The 17,685-nt window shown below is 42.2% G+C and overlaps 1 protein-coding gene across 5 annotated transcripts in view; it reads right to left on the reverse strand.

The window, feature by feature from the left end:
• FBXO42 (F-box protein 42) overlaps nucleotides 1-17,685 on the reverse strand; it is a 113,833-nt gene that overhangs the window by 52,497 nt on the left and 43,651 nt on the right. Inside the window, exons 1-3 of one of the 5 annotated variants that reach the window (XM_075550996.1) lie at nucleotides 13,258-13,392; nucleotides 6,411-6,677; nucleotides 891-1,007 (exon numbers count right to left, since the gene is read on the reverse strand). In XM_075550996.1, the coding sequence (XP_075407111.1) occupies nucleotides 891-1,007; nucleotides 6,411-6,660 (367 nt within the window). In that variant the 5' untranslated portion in view covers nucleotides 6,661-6,677; nucleotides 13,258-13,392. Of the gene's footprint in view, nucleotides 1-890; nucleotides 1,008-6,410; nucleotides 6,678-11,275; nucleotides 11,421-13,257; nucleotides 13,393-17,685 lie in introns of those variants that run through there. The other 4 variants (XM_075551007.1, XM_075550987.1, XM_075551016.1 and 1 more) reach the window with 4 other exon arrangements.

Genomic DNA, 17,685 nt, shown 5'->3' on the forward strand with positions numbered 1-17,685 from the left:
AGTGAGGTATGCATCTACTAAATGGATGAGAATCTTCTAGGGTGGAAGAAACCAAGTATCCCACAGGCTGAGGACAGTGTGTGACAAGGTAAACTCTTGGGGGAAATGGGGCAATGGCATCATCAATTTAGACTAAGATTACATGAAGGAGGGCTTTGAATGTAATGCCAAGTTTAGATTTCCTTGTAGGAAATGCACCAGCACTGACGTGTTTTTAATAGGATAATAGCAATCCGTGACAACTCTCATCGAGAGCTTTCAAAAGAGACCCCACCTTCCTCCATGCCTATCATTTTAGCCCAGTGAGCTTTCTTTATGTAAAACTATTAATAAATACAGTTTTTCTGGCCTACAATATACCGCAATGTCTACAAAAACTAATAAGAGTTAACTTTAAAATATCTCAAAAATACATATCTCTAAAACCTCTAAACTTTTTGCCTGAACATTTCATTTTAAATTTTACTTTTTAAATTTGTATTCTGTAATCAATATTTTCCATATTAAAATGTGACCTCTAATTCACTATTTGCTGAACATATACAATGTTAAAACAAACAGTAATTGTAGGACTTCATGCTGCTTCTGGCTGATGCCCAAGCAGGAAGGCTATCAGCATACCTTCATGTATGCCTTTCCTTTGTTTCCCTTCACACGACGTCAGCGGTTGAACATTCTCAGCCGAGACCAGGAAAATCCAAGGAGCATAATGTAAAATTGTAACAAAGCACCTATAGTATATTAGAGTCATGTTTGTCCCTAATTCTGAGTGCAAAATTAATAGAAGCCCTTGTTTAATATTCTAATTATTAAAGTCAGATGAAATACATGCCTCCAAAGTCGTTCCTGGAAACATGCTCACAGGCTCTGCTTTCACAGAGAGCACTTACTGTGTGAGAACCGTTGAGTGATCGGGGTTCCAGGGTAAGGGTAAGTCCGACTTTCCCACTGAATGTTTCCTTCCTGGACGGCCTTCATGAAACCATGGTAACACTGGTGGGCTACACCTAGAACAAGAAGACAAGTTAAGGGCCTCACCCTGCACACTTCACTTGTAAGTCACATCATCAGATACATCTACTGACCGTCTTTTCACTTACATAAGCTATGGGTTTCTCCAAGAATTATAAATTCCTTTTAGTTTCATTCCAAAACAGGGGGGGGGGGATATCACAGAATTTCAAAACTGGAAGCTCTTGCTTGATATTCTGGTAGGGTAAGAGACTTACTTGTCCCAGGTTATAAAATTAGCTCCCACAATTACTGTGGTCCCCTTTATATTATGATGGTGCACATCAGAATAACTGGTATGCATCACTCCAAAGCTAAGGGGCAGTAATTTAGCTTTGTGAGACTATATGGGGAAAAAATACATGGGAGTTTCAAAAAGCATATGAAAAAAACCCATTATCTTTTCATTTTCCCATGAACTTTCTGAAGTCTCATGTAGGGTCTGAAAGTTGGACATTAAAGAAATCCTCCAAAAAAGCATGGGTGGCTCTGAATGTGGCGCTGGAGAAGAACGCTGCACGTCACCACAGACTGCTGACCGGACTTGGACGAAGTACGGCCAGAGTCCTCCTTAGAGGCAAGGATGGCGAGACTTCGTCTCACATCCTTTGGACATGTCAAGAGATACCAGTCCCTGGGGAAGAACATGTTTGGTTACGTGGAGGGGCAGCAAAGGAGAGAAAAGCTTTCAAGGAGATGGGCTGACACTGTGGCTGCAACAATGGGTTCAAGCATGGGGACAATTGTAGGATGACACAAGATTGGGCAGTGTTTCATTCTGTTGTACACAAGGTCACTATGGGTCAAAGCTGACTTGATGGCATCAAACAATACAGTGTCTAGCATAAAATGGTGTTCAGTAAGCATCTGTGGCTAGACCATGGCAACCAAGCATTCTCTATCTTAAAAAAACAAAGCTCACTGCCGTCAAGTCAATTCTGGCTCACAGTAACCCTCAAGGAGACATGTTAAAAGGCTTAGCTTGCAATGGACTTTGAGATGACAAACCCATAACTAAGACAAGTTGTTTAAAGGTGGGAACTATCTATTTTACTAGCACACATTCAATTCTATCCAGGAGCAGAATTTTTAATAAAAGCACAACCAATGATGTTATATTTTGCAAGAATGTATCACAACATATCTTCCTGAGGTGGTTCACAGGATTTCTGCTAGACCATGAACCTACAGGCTGGCAGTTCACACTCATCAAGCAGAACAATGGACAAAAGCCTGGCAAACTGTTTCCATAGAGATTGCAAACCAAACCACTGAATCAATCCCAACGGCTCCATAGGGTTCCTGAGGCTAGAAATCTTTATAAAACAGACTGGATTCAAAGTGTCCAAACTTTGGTTAGCAGTCTGTCACTTAGCCCACTGGGTCACCAGGGCTGCTTCCATACACTGGTGCCAGGACTGCACTATGGAATAATTCTACACTGGTGCACAGCGGGCCACGAGAAGTGGTTACGCGGGGGTCCTCAAGCACATGTTTGGGAGAAAGATGAGGCTTTTACTCCTGTAAAGAGGTACCGTCTGAGAAACCCGGGGGGTGGGGGTTGGGGGATTTCCTGTCCTTTGGGGTTGCTTTGAATTGGTACAGACGTGATGGCAGTGAGAAGCATATGTTTTTATATGATTGTTCTTTTTAAAAAATCATTTTGCCCCAATAAAAAGATTAAAAAAAGAAAGAAAGAAAATGATTAGGGCAAAGAATGTACGGATGTGCTTTATACAATTGATGTATATATATGTATATGTATGGATTGTGATAAGAGTTGTATGAGCCCCTAATAAAACGTAAAATAAATAAATAAATTTTAAAAAATCATTTTATTAGGGGCTCATACAACTCTTAACACAATCCATACATACATCAATTGTATAAAGCACATTTGTACATTCAGTGCCCTCATCATTCTCAATTTATGATTTTTCAATGATTACCATTTCCACACTGTAAAAACTTTACTTGATTGAATGTAACAGGTAAAAAGAATATATGGAGGAAGTACCCACTCCCCAAAAAACTGGACAATTTCCCCCCAAAAGCTATGTATTTAATTGTTTGTTTGTTTTTACAAAACAACTTTATCACCTTCAAAGTACTCTTCATTACACTGAACACATTTATCAAACCTACAGCTCCATTCTTGAAAATATTTTTCAAACTCATGTGTTTGGATGGCTGACAGCACATCTCTTGTTTTTTTCTTCACCTCTTCTACATTGTCAAACTGCTGTCCTTTCCTGTCCTACTTCATTCACAGAAACAAAAAGAAGTCATATGGTGCGAGGTCAGGTGAGTCAGGTGCATGTGCGAGAAGCATGCTGGTTTTTGTTGTTGTTGTTTGTTTGCCAAAAACTGATGCACTGATATGGTGCAGGTGCATTGAGCAGGTGCGTTGTCGTGGTGGCAAAACCAGTACCCTCATCTGCCACAAATCAGGCCCTTTTTGTAGCATACTGTTATGCAATCTTTTCAGAATCTCTAAATAGAAAACTGGATGAACAGTCTGACCTGGTGAAACAAACTCCAATGCACCTTGGGGGAGTCCTGAGCTACCCCACAACTGTTGTTAGACTTGCGCCCATTGCTGCAGCAATGGCTGCGTCTCTTTCCACAACGCAGTCACTTTGGTGTTTGTGCACCTTTGCACCAGATGAGGTCTGCAAGTGTCATTGCGTCTAATGTTGTTTGATCATCTAACTTCACTCCTGTCACCCTGGCCAACTACCATTCCTTGGTTCCCAACTTTTCATTCCCATCGCCAATAATTACTAATACATCTTGATTGGATGCTTGATCAATTTTGGACTGAAAGAGTTGGTAGAATTCTCTAATTTCTTCATCACTAGTTTTAGATAAGATAGCTAGATCTTAAAATGTCCCTTTGCCAATGAATGTGATATTAGAATTTACCAATCCCGCCCAGTCTGACTGTTGATTGAGGATGGCTAATACCAGTCCATTTCCGCTCTAATGCCTAGGAGACCAATGTCAAAAAGATCAAAGTCGGGGAGCTGACACCAAGGGCTCAAGCAGAAAGCAAATGTTCTGAGAATGATGTGGGCAACAAATGTAAAAATGTGCTTTACATACAATGGGTGTATGGATGGATTCTGATCAGAGTTGTATGAGCCCCCAATAAAATAACTATTTAAAAAAATCAAAGTCCTCACAAGTGGACCAAGATAAATGGAGAAAATACTGGATTACACCTCGCTTGGATCCACAATGCATACTCATGGAAGCAGCAGTCAAGAGATCAAACGATTGCATTGCATTAGGTAACTCTGCTGCACACGACCTCTTTAAAAGTGGTTACTGAAGAGCAAGGATGTCACTCTGAGGACTCAGGTGGGCCTGACCCAAGCCGTGGTGGTCTCCATCCCCTGATATGCATGAGAAACAGGGGGACTGAACAGGGGGGACAGAAGAAAAACCGATTCATTTGAACTATGGGTTGGCAAAGAACATTAAAGTACCATGGACTGCCAAAATAACAATAGATCTCTCTTGGGAGAAGTGCAAACCTGGATGTTCTTCAAAAGCAAACAAGCAAGACGTTGTCTCACAGACTTTGGACATGTTATTAGGAGAGACCGGTCCCTGGAGAAGGACATCATGCTTGGCAAAGTGGAGGGCAATGAAATGAGACAGGCCCTAGACAAGATAGACTGACACAGTGCCCGCACTGATGGGCTCAAGCTTAAGAACAGCTGTGAAGGTGGCAAAGGACGGAGAGGTGTCAAGAGTTCTGTTGTAACTAGGGTCGCTATGAGTCAGAAGTGACATGAGGGTCCTAAGCACCACCACCATCACCTGTTACTTAACAGGCACGTGCTTAATCATTGTTCCGCCAGAGCTCCTTAAAACGAATTCTACAGATATGCACATTTCAAATCAAGGTAATGCTGTAATAAATAAAAAGCTGGATACATTATGATAGCGAAAAACTATTTGGGCACCAACTTCACCCAGAACATCTGAGGACTAGGTCAGAGCGCTTCAGTCTTTAAATTAAAAAAAAAAATCAAAGTGATGCAAATGCCAAATAAAATCTCCCCTATTTGATTAGCTCACACCCCCTAACCCACGACTTTCCATCTTTATTGTAGGAGTGAAACAATATTCCAACAGGGTAAAGGCGCCTGTCTCTCCTACAGTAGCCTGGCAAACAGAAGCAGCTAAGCAGACTATCCCCTCAGTGGTGAGCTGACCAGCACAGGGCCCCCCCGGGGAGCCAGTCTAGCCGCTGCTGGCCTTCAGCCCTCCAGGCAGAATGAGAGGAACTGTGTGTTCTCAATGAAAGCCACCCTGGTCCAAGGAAACCAGCTAAAACTGATCGACTTCCATCTCCAAGTGTTTCTTTCTCTGGCTGCCTTTGAAGCCAAACAAGTATCAATTTAAAAATATGACATAGCTAGCAACTTTAACATTTAGCTAAAACAAAAATTGAAATCTTGATTAGAAAACAAAGAACTAAAAGCACACTTTTTAATGTATGAAAACATGCATAGGGCTTTGAAGATACACTTGACGATAAAAACAAGCAATAAATCCACTCACAGATCCACATGTACTAGAATTAGCTTCTGGGAGAGACAGAACGTGATTACAAACAAGGATTTGAAATCCAGATGGACTGGATTTCTGATCTTCATGTAACTCTGGGTAAAATACTTCGTCCTACGGCAATAGTGTCACCTGTACAACGGAGATGATCAGAGTCCTTTCTCCTCATCGTGTGCTGTGAGGACGGCGCAGCACTTACACGTGCGTGGTAAAGCTATGTTAGTTAGCTATTACTATGATTGCATAGCTGTCCCCATTTCCCCTCAGTTAAAACAGGACAATACACAAAATTTAACTACGAATCCACAGGGGGGAAAATCCTCATTTTAAAAATGCAAATCTATAGTATTCAAATTATTCATAAAGCTAACCAGGACGGGAACCGATTACAAGGATCTACATGTGACCTCCTCCCTGGGGGAAGGACAACAGAAAAGGGGGTGAAGGGAAATGCCAGACAGGGCAAGATATGACAAAATAACAATCTATAAATTATCAAGGGCACATGAGGGAGGGGGAGAGGGGAGGGAGGGGAAAAAAAAGAGGACCTGATGCCAAGGGCTTAAGTGGAGAGCAAATGCTTTGAAAATGATTAGGGCAAAGAATGTACAGATGTGCTTTATACAACTGATGTATGTATATGTATGGATTGTGATAAGAGTTGTATGAGCCCCTAATAAAATGTAAATGAATAAATAAAGACAAAACAAAGAGAGAAAAAAGAAGCAGAAACAAAATGAAATTGTGAGTTTAAGCAGAACTTTCTTCCCTAGTTAATTTTGAAATGAATAAATAGACCTTTCTACTTCCTACAGTACCTTTGATAAGTCGATACCATTGTTTGCAGACGAGGGCTGCAGTTTTGTGCTCCTGATACGGCGAGAGAAAGGACAGGATATACTCCAAAACCTCTTCTGGCAGTTCAGACATGGATCTGTTATGTCTAGCCTCGTGGATCTCCAGGGCTGGATGAGACTCCTCATCATGCTCCATTGTCCCTTCCAGCACAGTTTCTTCTTGGTCCACAGCCATGAAACTGTCATCCTCACTGTCCGAGGAGCTAGCCATGACATTCCACTCAACAGCTGTAGTAGGAAAGAAACAACCATCAGTCTACACGTCAGAAGGTGTGAAGCGACTCAGGCATGTGTGAAGCTGTTCAGGATCTCTTTCCCATACTCAGGGGCTGGCTGCTCTGCAGCACTTTCCCACACTAGACACTTTCATGTGCCAAGGACAGTCACAGACCAAGCCCGTCCCAGGTAGCTAATAAATCCCCAAAGGCTTCTGATGGCATTGTTCTCTCCCTTGAAAACCAGAATGACAACTGAATTCTTGTATAACCATAAAGCCTGAAGGCCTGAAAGCATCTGCCTGGCAGGTAGCAAGGGAAGAGAAACTAGCCTCCCTTATCTAATAAAGATCCACGGCCTCAAACTTACAAGGGAAAACTAACTATGGGTAAGCCTAAGAGGGATGAGAACACATTTGGAGGATTTGGGTCAGAAACTAAGTTTTCCTTGCTTGTATACAAGATCATTCACTTAAGAGGAAAACAAATGCACATGTTTCAAGAAAATATTTAACTAGGTCAAATACTGAATACAAGGCAGTTTTCCACCTTCCCTCAAAATTCTATTTATAACAGATCCAGGCATTACACCAGAAATGCAGTGTACATGAGGGTAAGTTTAAAAAAAGGGGGGGGGTTACAAAATGAGAAATATTTATTAAGTATCAAAATGTGAAGCTATTGCTTCTTCTTATCTCCTCCATCTAGGTTTATACACTTCTGAAGACAGGGTTTCCTCTCTCCAACCTTCTTCCAAAGAATTCGGGGCCCTTTGATTTATACCATATCAAAATGGAAGGTTTGGTATCCTCAACCGATTGAAATTGTGGTCCAGGGAAACGGTATTTTGCGTTTTGAGAACGAAACGTAGTCTGGAAGTGCACTATCAAGGCTGTAGGGTGGATAGGTCAGGTTTCCCAATGGCAGTCTTGTAGGACAGCGCTTGCGAGCCTCCCTCCCTCAAGGAATAAGCAGGTACCCGGTCTCATGGGGAAACGATGCCTTGGCACAAACCTTTTCTCACCAAGGCAGCTTGTAACTTTCTTAACATGTCCTCAAATAAGCATCCCTGATTGTCCTGTGTCTGAGAAAAATCTATCACGATTAACTCTTTGAAATTCCGCCACCCCCCCCCCAAAAAAAAAACCCAAACCTGTCATCCTAACTTTCTGAGCTGACCAGAGCCCCTCGGAAACCAGTGTTTTGATTAAACTTTTTAAAGGCACCCTAACAAGACTAGACAGATACAATGCTGAGAGAGCTTGTCTGCATCCATCCTCTGACCACAAAGACAGAAACTCGTCGCCATCGAGTCAATGCTGGACTCAAAGGGACGCCTTGTGGGTCTCTAAAACTATAACTGTTCCCAGAAGCAGGAAGCCCGTCTTTCTCCCATCAGGGGCTGGTGATTCCGAGCTGTTGACCATGTGAGTCACGGCCCGACGCATCGCCATTAGGCCACCTGTTCTAGCACGTACACACACATTCTCACAAAGTGGTTCACTGCTGTGTTGTTCTCTATAGCAAAAACTGGAAACCACTCGAGTAGCTGTTAAAGGCCTGGAGCAGACCCGGCAAAGCCTGTCTAAAGGCAGTAAGGAACAGAGGTGGCAGGTAGAGGAAGCCCGCTATTGGCGGAAAGAGCAAGGTTCGCATCCTACTGCTTGGCTAACACACTGGCCGAAGCTGCCCTCGAGAAGAGCATGACCTGGCGCCACCGCTGAGGCATTTCCTGAGGAAATAGCAGCAAGTCCTTTCTTGAGGAGGCATGTGAATTCATTTTATTATTCATAATACAACGATTTCCCTTGCTCCATACACATCTGCCCAGGCTACTCAATGGCAACTCACCATATAATTTCTAGTATCCTCCCTGACACTGCTCAGAATAAGAAATAACAAGAAGAGTGAGCTTGAAATATTCTTTGGAACACCGAGAAAGATCGGAAATGTTTCAAAAGGAGTGGGAGATGAGGCGAGAACAGAAGCTTCCCATCTCAACACTGCCACTACTTTGACTCATAATGCTAACTGTGTACAGCTTTAAAAACCGGAAGACAGAACACACAGATGGTGCCCAGCTCCGACTACCCCGACCACTCTGACCAGGACCACCAGGTCACAAGACAAAACCTGGGTTAGAATAGTAAAAAATGTAGAATAAAATCCAAATTGGTGGGGGGACGGGGCACTTGGACAGGACTAGACTTACTGGTCTGAAAAGCAACTGGAGGGACCCTAATCTTCTAACTTAAGACTGAAACAATCTCTACTCACCGAATTTCAGCTAACAAGCAGACCTATAAAATAAACAGCTGGGAAGACTGTGCTCTTGAGTCAGGAAAATCAACTAAGACCAAAGGGGCAGCATCTGCTCAGAACCCACGATGAGAAAGTGGAAGTGCAGGGAAACCTGATGCGTGCACACAGGGAGCCCAGAAAGGAAAAGGGGAGAGTGCTGACACATGTGGAGAGAGCCACAAATGCCACAGAATAATCTGTGCATGAATGACTGATAGAAAATTAATTTTATTTATAAACGTTCACCTAAAGCACCACAAAATGTTCAAACACACACAAAAACTAGACTCAGCACATTAATGAACATGTAAACAAAACTCATAAAATTGCTTCCAAGATAATTTACCTCCCAAATTAGTGGAAAGGCCATGAAGCCACAGTATGTCCTGGCAGAGTGGCTGCTAGAAGCTTGATGATAATCTGCAATGAATTGGTGCATGCTGGGAAGTCGTGGAGTGGCCTAAATCCTTATGGTATGGGAAGAAAGGGGGATGACAACATTTCTCTCTTGTTCTCAAAAATAGAGACGAGTATGAAGTTTGCATTTACATCATTTCATTTAAGTGAACAAATGAGTTGTGCAGAAGCAGATGAAGGCGCTTGGCTGCTAACCAAATTGTCAGCAGTTTGAACCTACAAACTGCTTGGGGGAAGCAGACATACAGTAAGTAGTCTACTCAAATTGAAGTCTCGGAAACCCCACAGGGTTGTTATGAGTTAGAATGGACTCAGAGGAGATGAGTTTGGCTTTGATTACTTGAACTCCAAGCTGAACTTAGTGGAAAAGAAGGCCTTCTATCAAGGTTGCTCATTTCCAGCCCTCACTCCTACTCTAAAAAGTACTTGCTGCCAGAGAGTGCCCCTGTGGTTTGCCAAGACTGTAACTCTTTACAAGAAGAAAAAGCCTCGTCTCTCTCTTGCAGAGGAACAGGTGGTTTTGAACTGTGGAACTTGTGAATTGTAGATCAATGCCCAACCACTATGCCACGAGGGATCCTTCACTCCAAAAAGTACTGAACTCAAAACAAACCCATTGCCACTGAGTGAATTCCGACCCATGGTGACCGCACAGAGCAGGGTTCCCAAGGCTGTAAGTCTGTGGAAGCAGACTGCCACCTCTTGCACCTGCAGAGCAGTGGTGAATATAAACTTTTTTTTTTCCTGGCAAAAATCAGAATGGGTCACTGTGTATTTCTCTACCAGGAAAAACTTCACTTACCATATTCTTTTTTTTCCCATTGTATGTTATTACTCACCTCCCACTGGCTATATCCTCTAATTTATTGGTTTTCCCACTCAGTCCAAAAATTTACCAAGGAAAAGAGTCCAACAAAACAGAGTTCTTGAGTTTGACTGTCTCTTTCGCTGAACATCTGACAGTCTGTGGGCCTTGAGTCTGTCAAACTCAAGCAATAGAGGTTGTAAGAGATTATTTACATTACTGTTTTGTGGGCATTCTTCCGAAGTAAAATGAAGTTTGGTTCAATAAAACAATTTCCCTTTCCAAATCTTTTCAAAATATATGTAGCTTGATGCCAGAGTCAGCTCTAACTCATAACAGAGACCCAATAGGACAGAGTAGAACAGCTCTTAACAGTTTCTAAAGCTATAGATCTAAGAAGACAGATGGAAAGCCTCCTATTTCTCTGACAGAGCAGCTGGCGGGCTTAACCACTGAATGATCAGAGCTCCTTAAAAATTACAATCACCAAAACCCTCCTGCCACTGAGTTGACTCCAGCTCATAGGGATCCTGTAGGACTGAGAATTGCCCCTTCAGGTTTCTGAGCTGTCAATTCTCTACAGGAGCAGGTCTTAGTGGTCTCCCACAGAATGGCTAGTGAGTTTGAACTGCTGACCCTGATGTTAACAGCCCAACCCGAAGGAAAATCCATTCAGTGAGTCTAAATGAAAGGGCTCTTGCGATCAAATAGCCAGCTTTGAGGAATCCTCACCCTTCCAACCTTTCATGGTCCACAAAAACATCCAACCCCACGCCCAGGGGCAGACTTGCTCACTTGGCACAGGGCCCAGCTGCCAACAGTCACACACAGGGATGGGCTCAGATGCAATTCCTCTGTAATTACACATCCAGCACCAATTTGCTCAGCCCTTCATTTTCACTCCCATGATTGGGTCATGAAATCATCACCCATGCTCCCAGGGGATACAGACGCATTCTCAAACTCTTGAGTTACAGTTTTTCCTCTTGTTCATGCCAAAAGAGGATCTACAAAACACTTTACATTTAAGTGTATTAACTCAGTAAATGTAGCTTTCATCAAAGTCTTTTTTGAAAAATCTTCCTCACCCTTCACACTGGTTAGGCCTTCTCCGTTTCTGCAAGCTGATGGCGTTGTCTTTAGGAGAAAGCACGCACTGCACTGTCTGCCATCTAGGCTCCTTGAGAGGAAGTGGAGAGACGTCTAGGCATCTTTGCTTGGTTAGTACTTGGCATCTAGATGAGAACAACGTCTATTGGCTTTGCTACTCGGAGCACCCATGTGCTGAGTCATGTTATTTATAGTAGAAATTACATCATGAGTCCATCCAGGAAACAGCAGACCCTACCCTTATATGTCGCTGGGTGCTGTCAAGATATTTTATTGGACAAAATTAGTATACCTCTCTTGTTCTTTGAGTTTTGACCTTTTAAGGACAGATTCCCTAGCTCCACCCAATGACCCTTACTAGGTCAGGAGGGATGACACTGACGAAACTGTTGCTCAAGCCCTGTACAATCTTCCCGTCTGAAAACCGCTCTTATCAAGCTAAATGCAAACCTGTTTGTAAAATCTCAATACCTTGCCATTCTGAGGTACAAGCTAAGGTTAAGCTTTTAAAGCTGGGACAGTGAACTACTGGCTCTAGCATCATGCCAGGGTAAGCCATACCATCTAGCCAATCTATGCCATGAAAGAGTTGAAAGAGCAGATAACAATGACTCTGAATCTGTTGGAGGAAACGGATAAACTTGTAAAGAGTTAGAATCTTTTTTTTAAAAAAAATCAAAATGGAAATGAGATTATTTTATTATCCCTATAAAAGTCATTATCATAAAAAAGTCCTTATCAGATTTTGACATTATATTTGTGATTTTGACTCAGTTGTGCCTTTGATTTCCATGCCAGACATCTGAAAATAGTCTTAAAGAACACATCTTTATGCAAATTAGAGTAAACATCATTTACCTAAAAGGAGGATGAAGATTTAAAATGCCATCAAACTTAACCGCTGCAGTTTCAAAAGATGTTCTTTCTTTAATGCAGTGAAAGGAATTTCTGACCCACAGTAGAGGAAAGCACTGCGAGGTAAGGGAAAAGCGGCTGAATGGGCAGGAACCAGCCTGCCATCATCAATCAGCATCAACCTTCTGAGGCTCACGGACAAAGCAGTAACCCTGCAGCCTCCGCCATGGACCCATGAGGTTGCCTCCTCAGCAGCAACCCAACACTGCCACCAAGCAGATGCCGACTCACACCGCCCCAAGAGACCAGGGCAGCACTGCCTGCCCTGCGGGTGGCCAAGAACGTATGGAAGTAGAAAGCCCTGTATCGTTAGCAGGGCTCCTCTTCAGCAGCAATAAAGTGAGCTAAAAATTTTAAAAGCTAATGTTGGAAGTAATATGGGGAATTTACAGAAGATTGTAATATGATTACAAATGCTGATTTCCTGCAACTCTTTGGGATAATTAACAATTGGAAACCATAATGATTTACCAATAAGAGACAAGACTGATTACACCTCACCTTTGCACAATGTTTTACGTATTTATATAAATCTGCCCGTCCTAGATGATGAGCACAACATCAAAAATCAGCCTTCTCATATACAAGTAAATGCACATGCAGATAAAGGTGTACCTGAGGCACATGTGCTCCACATACAGGTGGCTTCAAAGAGTTAATGGAAAAACTAAATTAAAAGATAGACCTTCTGAAGCCCCTCAGAGATCAACATACATAGCAAACCACATAGAGGGCAGTTAGAATCTCCCTAGATATTGACAAGCAACTCACAGAGTTGGTTTACTGGGTTAAAATAACCAAACAACTCACAGGACTGCATTATTAAGTTAAAAGTCTTGAGATCACAGCAGGGCGCAGCTTAGTCAAATGGTCATACTTCACAAAGATACTGTTCTGTATCATAGTGTTCTGAGGTGAATCTGGGGTCTTCAAAGCTTTAAAGCAACAACTGGTCTCTACTTGGATGGAGCAGAAGAGAATGGAGGAACCCAAAGATTTAAAGAAGAAACTAAAAGCCCACACAAAACCTGCCGCCACTACTCACCTGAGACCAGCACCGGAAGGTGGCCAGCTACCACTACCAACAGTCCTGACTGAGGACACAATTGAGGGAGCTGGATAGAGCGGAAGAAGAATATGGAACAAAACTCAAGTTCCTTTAAAAGGTCAAGACTTAGTTGATTACTAGAGAGTAGAGGAACCCAGAAACTACTGCTCTAAGATAACCTTTGAATGTGGAATTTAAGCTATTTCTGTGGGTTGCTTTCAGCCAAATAGATTGGCTTCTAAAATAAACAATGTCGCCCATGAGTCATGTACTTTCTCACACAATGAACTATGAGGTCGAGCAGCCAACATTTATACAAAAGCAGAAGGGAAGAGCTATTAGATCAGTGAAAATAGAACAAGCAGAATGGAAATAAAGATAACACTGAAACACTGTAAAAAAATGTAACCGAAAATAAATAAATAAATAAATAGGTTTTTAGTGTGGCCGATGGCTTGGCACAATGTGTGTAACAAGTCCCCCACAGTACAATTTGTATAATGATTGTTAGAGGGGAACCTAATTTACTGTATAAACTTTCACCTGAAACACAATAAAATGTGTTTAAATATTAATATGAATATTATACAAAGGGGTTTGAAAAAAGTTAGGAACAAACCATCACAAGATGATGGATGTCTCTCCATGAATTTTTGAAACCCCCACTGTCATGTGTATTATATATTCCACCATCACTATTATCTTGGCACCGAGTCAAATGAAAAAGTGATAGAAAGTGTAAAAATGATTAAAATATGAAATTCTACCTAATTTCATGCATTCAACTAGTTATCATGAAAATATTATCTATATGCAAAAATATTGTGTTTAGATACCAAAGGAGCTACTGAAAGAGAGAATATCTCAGTATTTGCTTTCAAAAAGATATAACCCAGTAAGGGCCAAAGATACATACATAAATAATTTTGACACGGGACATTATATAATAAATGACTGACCTATAGTACACAATAAAAGGCCTTAGCCATTCAGGGAAGGAAGAAACAGCTTGCAACTGAATGGTAAGAAAGCTGTACAGAAGCAAGCATCTGAACTGATTTTTGCAAAACAAGTGGGATTTCAGAACAAAGTGGGGCAAGGTGGAGGGCAAATGATTTTCAAATTACGGTCTCTTGAAGTGACACAGTAGAATTATTGTTCCTTTAAGAGTAAAGGGTAAAACCTACTTTACTCAATGAGTATTTTACCCCATCACAGACTGTTTAATATTTTATCTACATTAACAAAAACTTAAATTCTGGAGACTCCTTAGTTCCTGATAGTCAATGTTTTGACAAAAGTCTGGAAATTTAAAAATTGGCATAACTGCTATTGCTATTAGCAAACTGTTCACTATTTTTACAAGAAGATTCAGAGAGTTGTTTCTATAAAGCAGTCCAACTTTAATGACTGCAACAGATGATTATTTACTCTGGCTCTTGTAGCCATAGCCTTTGTTACTCTTACCAAGATGATGGGAGAAGCTACAGATTGTTATATGATTCAGCAGCAAGTCATTGCCATCCTCCAAGCCAAAACCTAACTCACTGTCATCGAGTCAATGCCAACTCAATGTGACCCTGTCGGACAGAGTAGAACTAATTGCCCCTGTGGGCTTCCGACACGGTAACTCTTTACAGGAGTAGAAAGCCTTTGTCTTTCTCCCTTGGAGTGGCTGGTGGTTTTCAACCAACCACCTTGCAGTTACCAGCCCAACACGTAGCCACTTTGCCAACCGGGGATCCTCTAATTACCACCCTATTGAGTATAAAATTAGCCATCTCAGAAGCAGGATGCAGGAGTCTCACTACAAGCAACAGAGAAGAGCCAGGAGGGAAGCACATCTTTTGGATCCTGAGATCCCTGCACATTGAACTCCCTTGACCCAAGAGACAGTTTTGACACCAAAGAAGTGGCAGAACGGCAGCAGCAACAGAACCAAGGGCTTCACTGGCAGGCGTCCTCAAACTACAGCCCCATGGGCCACATGCGGCCCGCTGAGGACATTTATTGGGCCCGCCAGGTGTTTTTGCCCCATTTGTTTTTTTACTTCAAAATAAGATATGTGCAGTGTGCATAGGAATTTGTTCATAGTTGGTGGGTTTTTTTTTAAGCCTAGTCCAGCCCTCCAACGGTCTGAAGGACAGTGAACTGGCCCCTGTTTAAAAAGTTTGAGGACTCCTAGGTTACAGCATGAGACAGAGCAGTAGACTTGTCAACCCACAGAATAAGTAAAGCTGAGTGTTTTGGAGCAAGAGTAGGGTTCCTCTGGGCACTTGATTGGCTGGGATGGGAAGAGGCCAAATTTGTTGACCCAGAGCTGAAGTTGAGGTTTACAGCAGAGTAGCATGCTCTTTGTGCATTTTTCGGTAGCCCTACGAGAGTTTTGAACATTGCCCAAGCGGGGCAGAGGGTCAAGACCTGCCTGTAGGCACAGCAGATAAGAGACTACCCTAACTGAGCAACTATATACATCCTAGGCATCTCTCACAGAATTGTACCCTAATTTCTCTAATAAGCTAATAATACTCATTTCCCTAATAATACTCATAATCCTGAGTATCATCTGCGGTACATGGGGCCACCATGTTAGGCCACAGAACCTAACAACAATAATAAACTGTATAAAATGAAAAGTGAATCCAACACACTGCAGACACATTCAAAGGACACTTACCGCTTCTGCTATGTCCCCACAACACTACGACCTGGCCTCAGGTGTGTGTCTGACTTCCTCGCTCTTACAAAGGAACCACAGAAAAGCACTGCACTCTCTAAATCAGTACCTGACAGATGTATGTTTAATTATTGTTTAATGGGAGTGGGGCTATATTAATATTTTGCATTTCACAAAGTTTGTTTTACAGATCTTTCCATGTCAAAATATACTAAAATGGTCACATTCTTGGCGACTGCTTTAAAATTCTGGTCTTTTTAAAAATCATTTTATTGGGGGCTCACACAATTCTTATCACAATCCATACATCCATTGTGTCAAGAACATTTGTACATATGGTGCCATCATCATCCTCAAAACATTTGCTTTCTACTTGAGCCCTTGGTAGCAGCTCATTTTCCCCTCCCTCCCCACTACCCCCTCCCCATGAATCTTTGATAATTTTAAATTATTATTTTGTCATATCTTACACCATCTGATGTCTCCCTTCACCCACTTCTCCACTGCCCATCCCCCAGGGAGGTTATATGTAGATCCTTGTAATCTGTTCCCCCTTTCTCCCTCACCTTTCCTCTACCCTCCCAGTATCATCACTCTCACCACTGGTCCTGAGGGGTTCATCTGTCCTGGATACCCTGTGTTTCCAGTTCCTATCTGTACTAGTGTACATCCTCCGGTCCAGCAGGATTTGTAAGATTAGAATTGGGATCATGACAGTGGAGAAGGGGAGGAGAGGAGGAAGCATTTAGGAACTAGAGGAAAGTTGTAGGTTTCATCATTGCTACATTGTACCCTGACTGGCTCATCCCCTCCCCGCAGGCCTTCTGCACAGGGATGTCCAATTTCCCAGATGGGCCCTGGGTCCACACTCCCCCTCATTCACAATGCTATTTTTATATATTTATTTATTTATTTGGTTATTTATTTATTTATTTATTTATTTGTCTTTGATGCCTGATCCCTTCGACACCTTGTGATCTCATAGGCTGGTGTGCTTCTTCCATATGGGCTTTGTTGTTTCTCAGTTAGATGGCCCCTTGTTTATCGTCCAGCCTATAGGACCTCATATTCTATATCTTTTGACAGCTGGGCACCATCAGTTTTCTTCACTGCATTTGCTTTTGCACCTGCTTTGTCTTCTGCAATCGTGTCGGGGTAGGCTGGTGTGCTTCTTCCATGTGGGCTTTGTTGTTTCTCAGCTAGATGGCCGCCTGTTATGAGGCCTTTAAGACCTCAGATACTATATCTTTTGGTAGCCTGGCACCATCAGCTTTCTTCACATTTGTTTGTGCAACCATTGTCTTCAGTGATCTTGCCAGGAAGGTAAGCATCTCACACTGCCAAATTGTTAAAACAAAGTGTTCTTGTGTTGAGGGAGTACTTGAGTAGGGGCCCACTGTCCATCTGTTTCCTTAATCCTAAACCTACAAATATATGTACATAGATTTATTTCCCCCTCGTCGTATATATATTTACATCTGTATACGCCTATATTTAGATCTCTATAACTGCCCTTTACCTCCTAGTTCTTTCCTCTATTTCTTTGTGCTTTCCTCTTGTCCCACTATCATGTTCAGCCTTCATTTGGATTTCAGGAATTTCTCTTAGTTACATTGTCCTTGATGGAGACCTGCAAGACCTCTTACACCCTCCTTGCCACTGATTTTGGATCACTTGTTGTTCCCTTGTCCCTGGGTTTAACAACCATTTCCTTTCCCCCACCACCCCTTTCTCCCATGTCCCCCTGG

This window comes from Tenrec ecaudatus, chromosome 1 (assembly GCF_050624435.1).
Source record: "Tenrec ecaudatus isolate mTenEca1 chromosome 1, mTenEca1.hap1, whole genome shotgun sequence".
Lineage (NCBI taxonomy): Eukaryota > Metazoa > Chordata > Mammalia > Afrosoricida > Tenrecidae > Tenrec > Tenrec ecaudatus.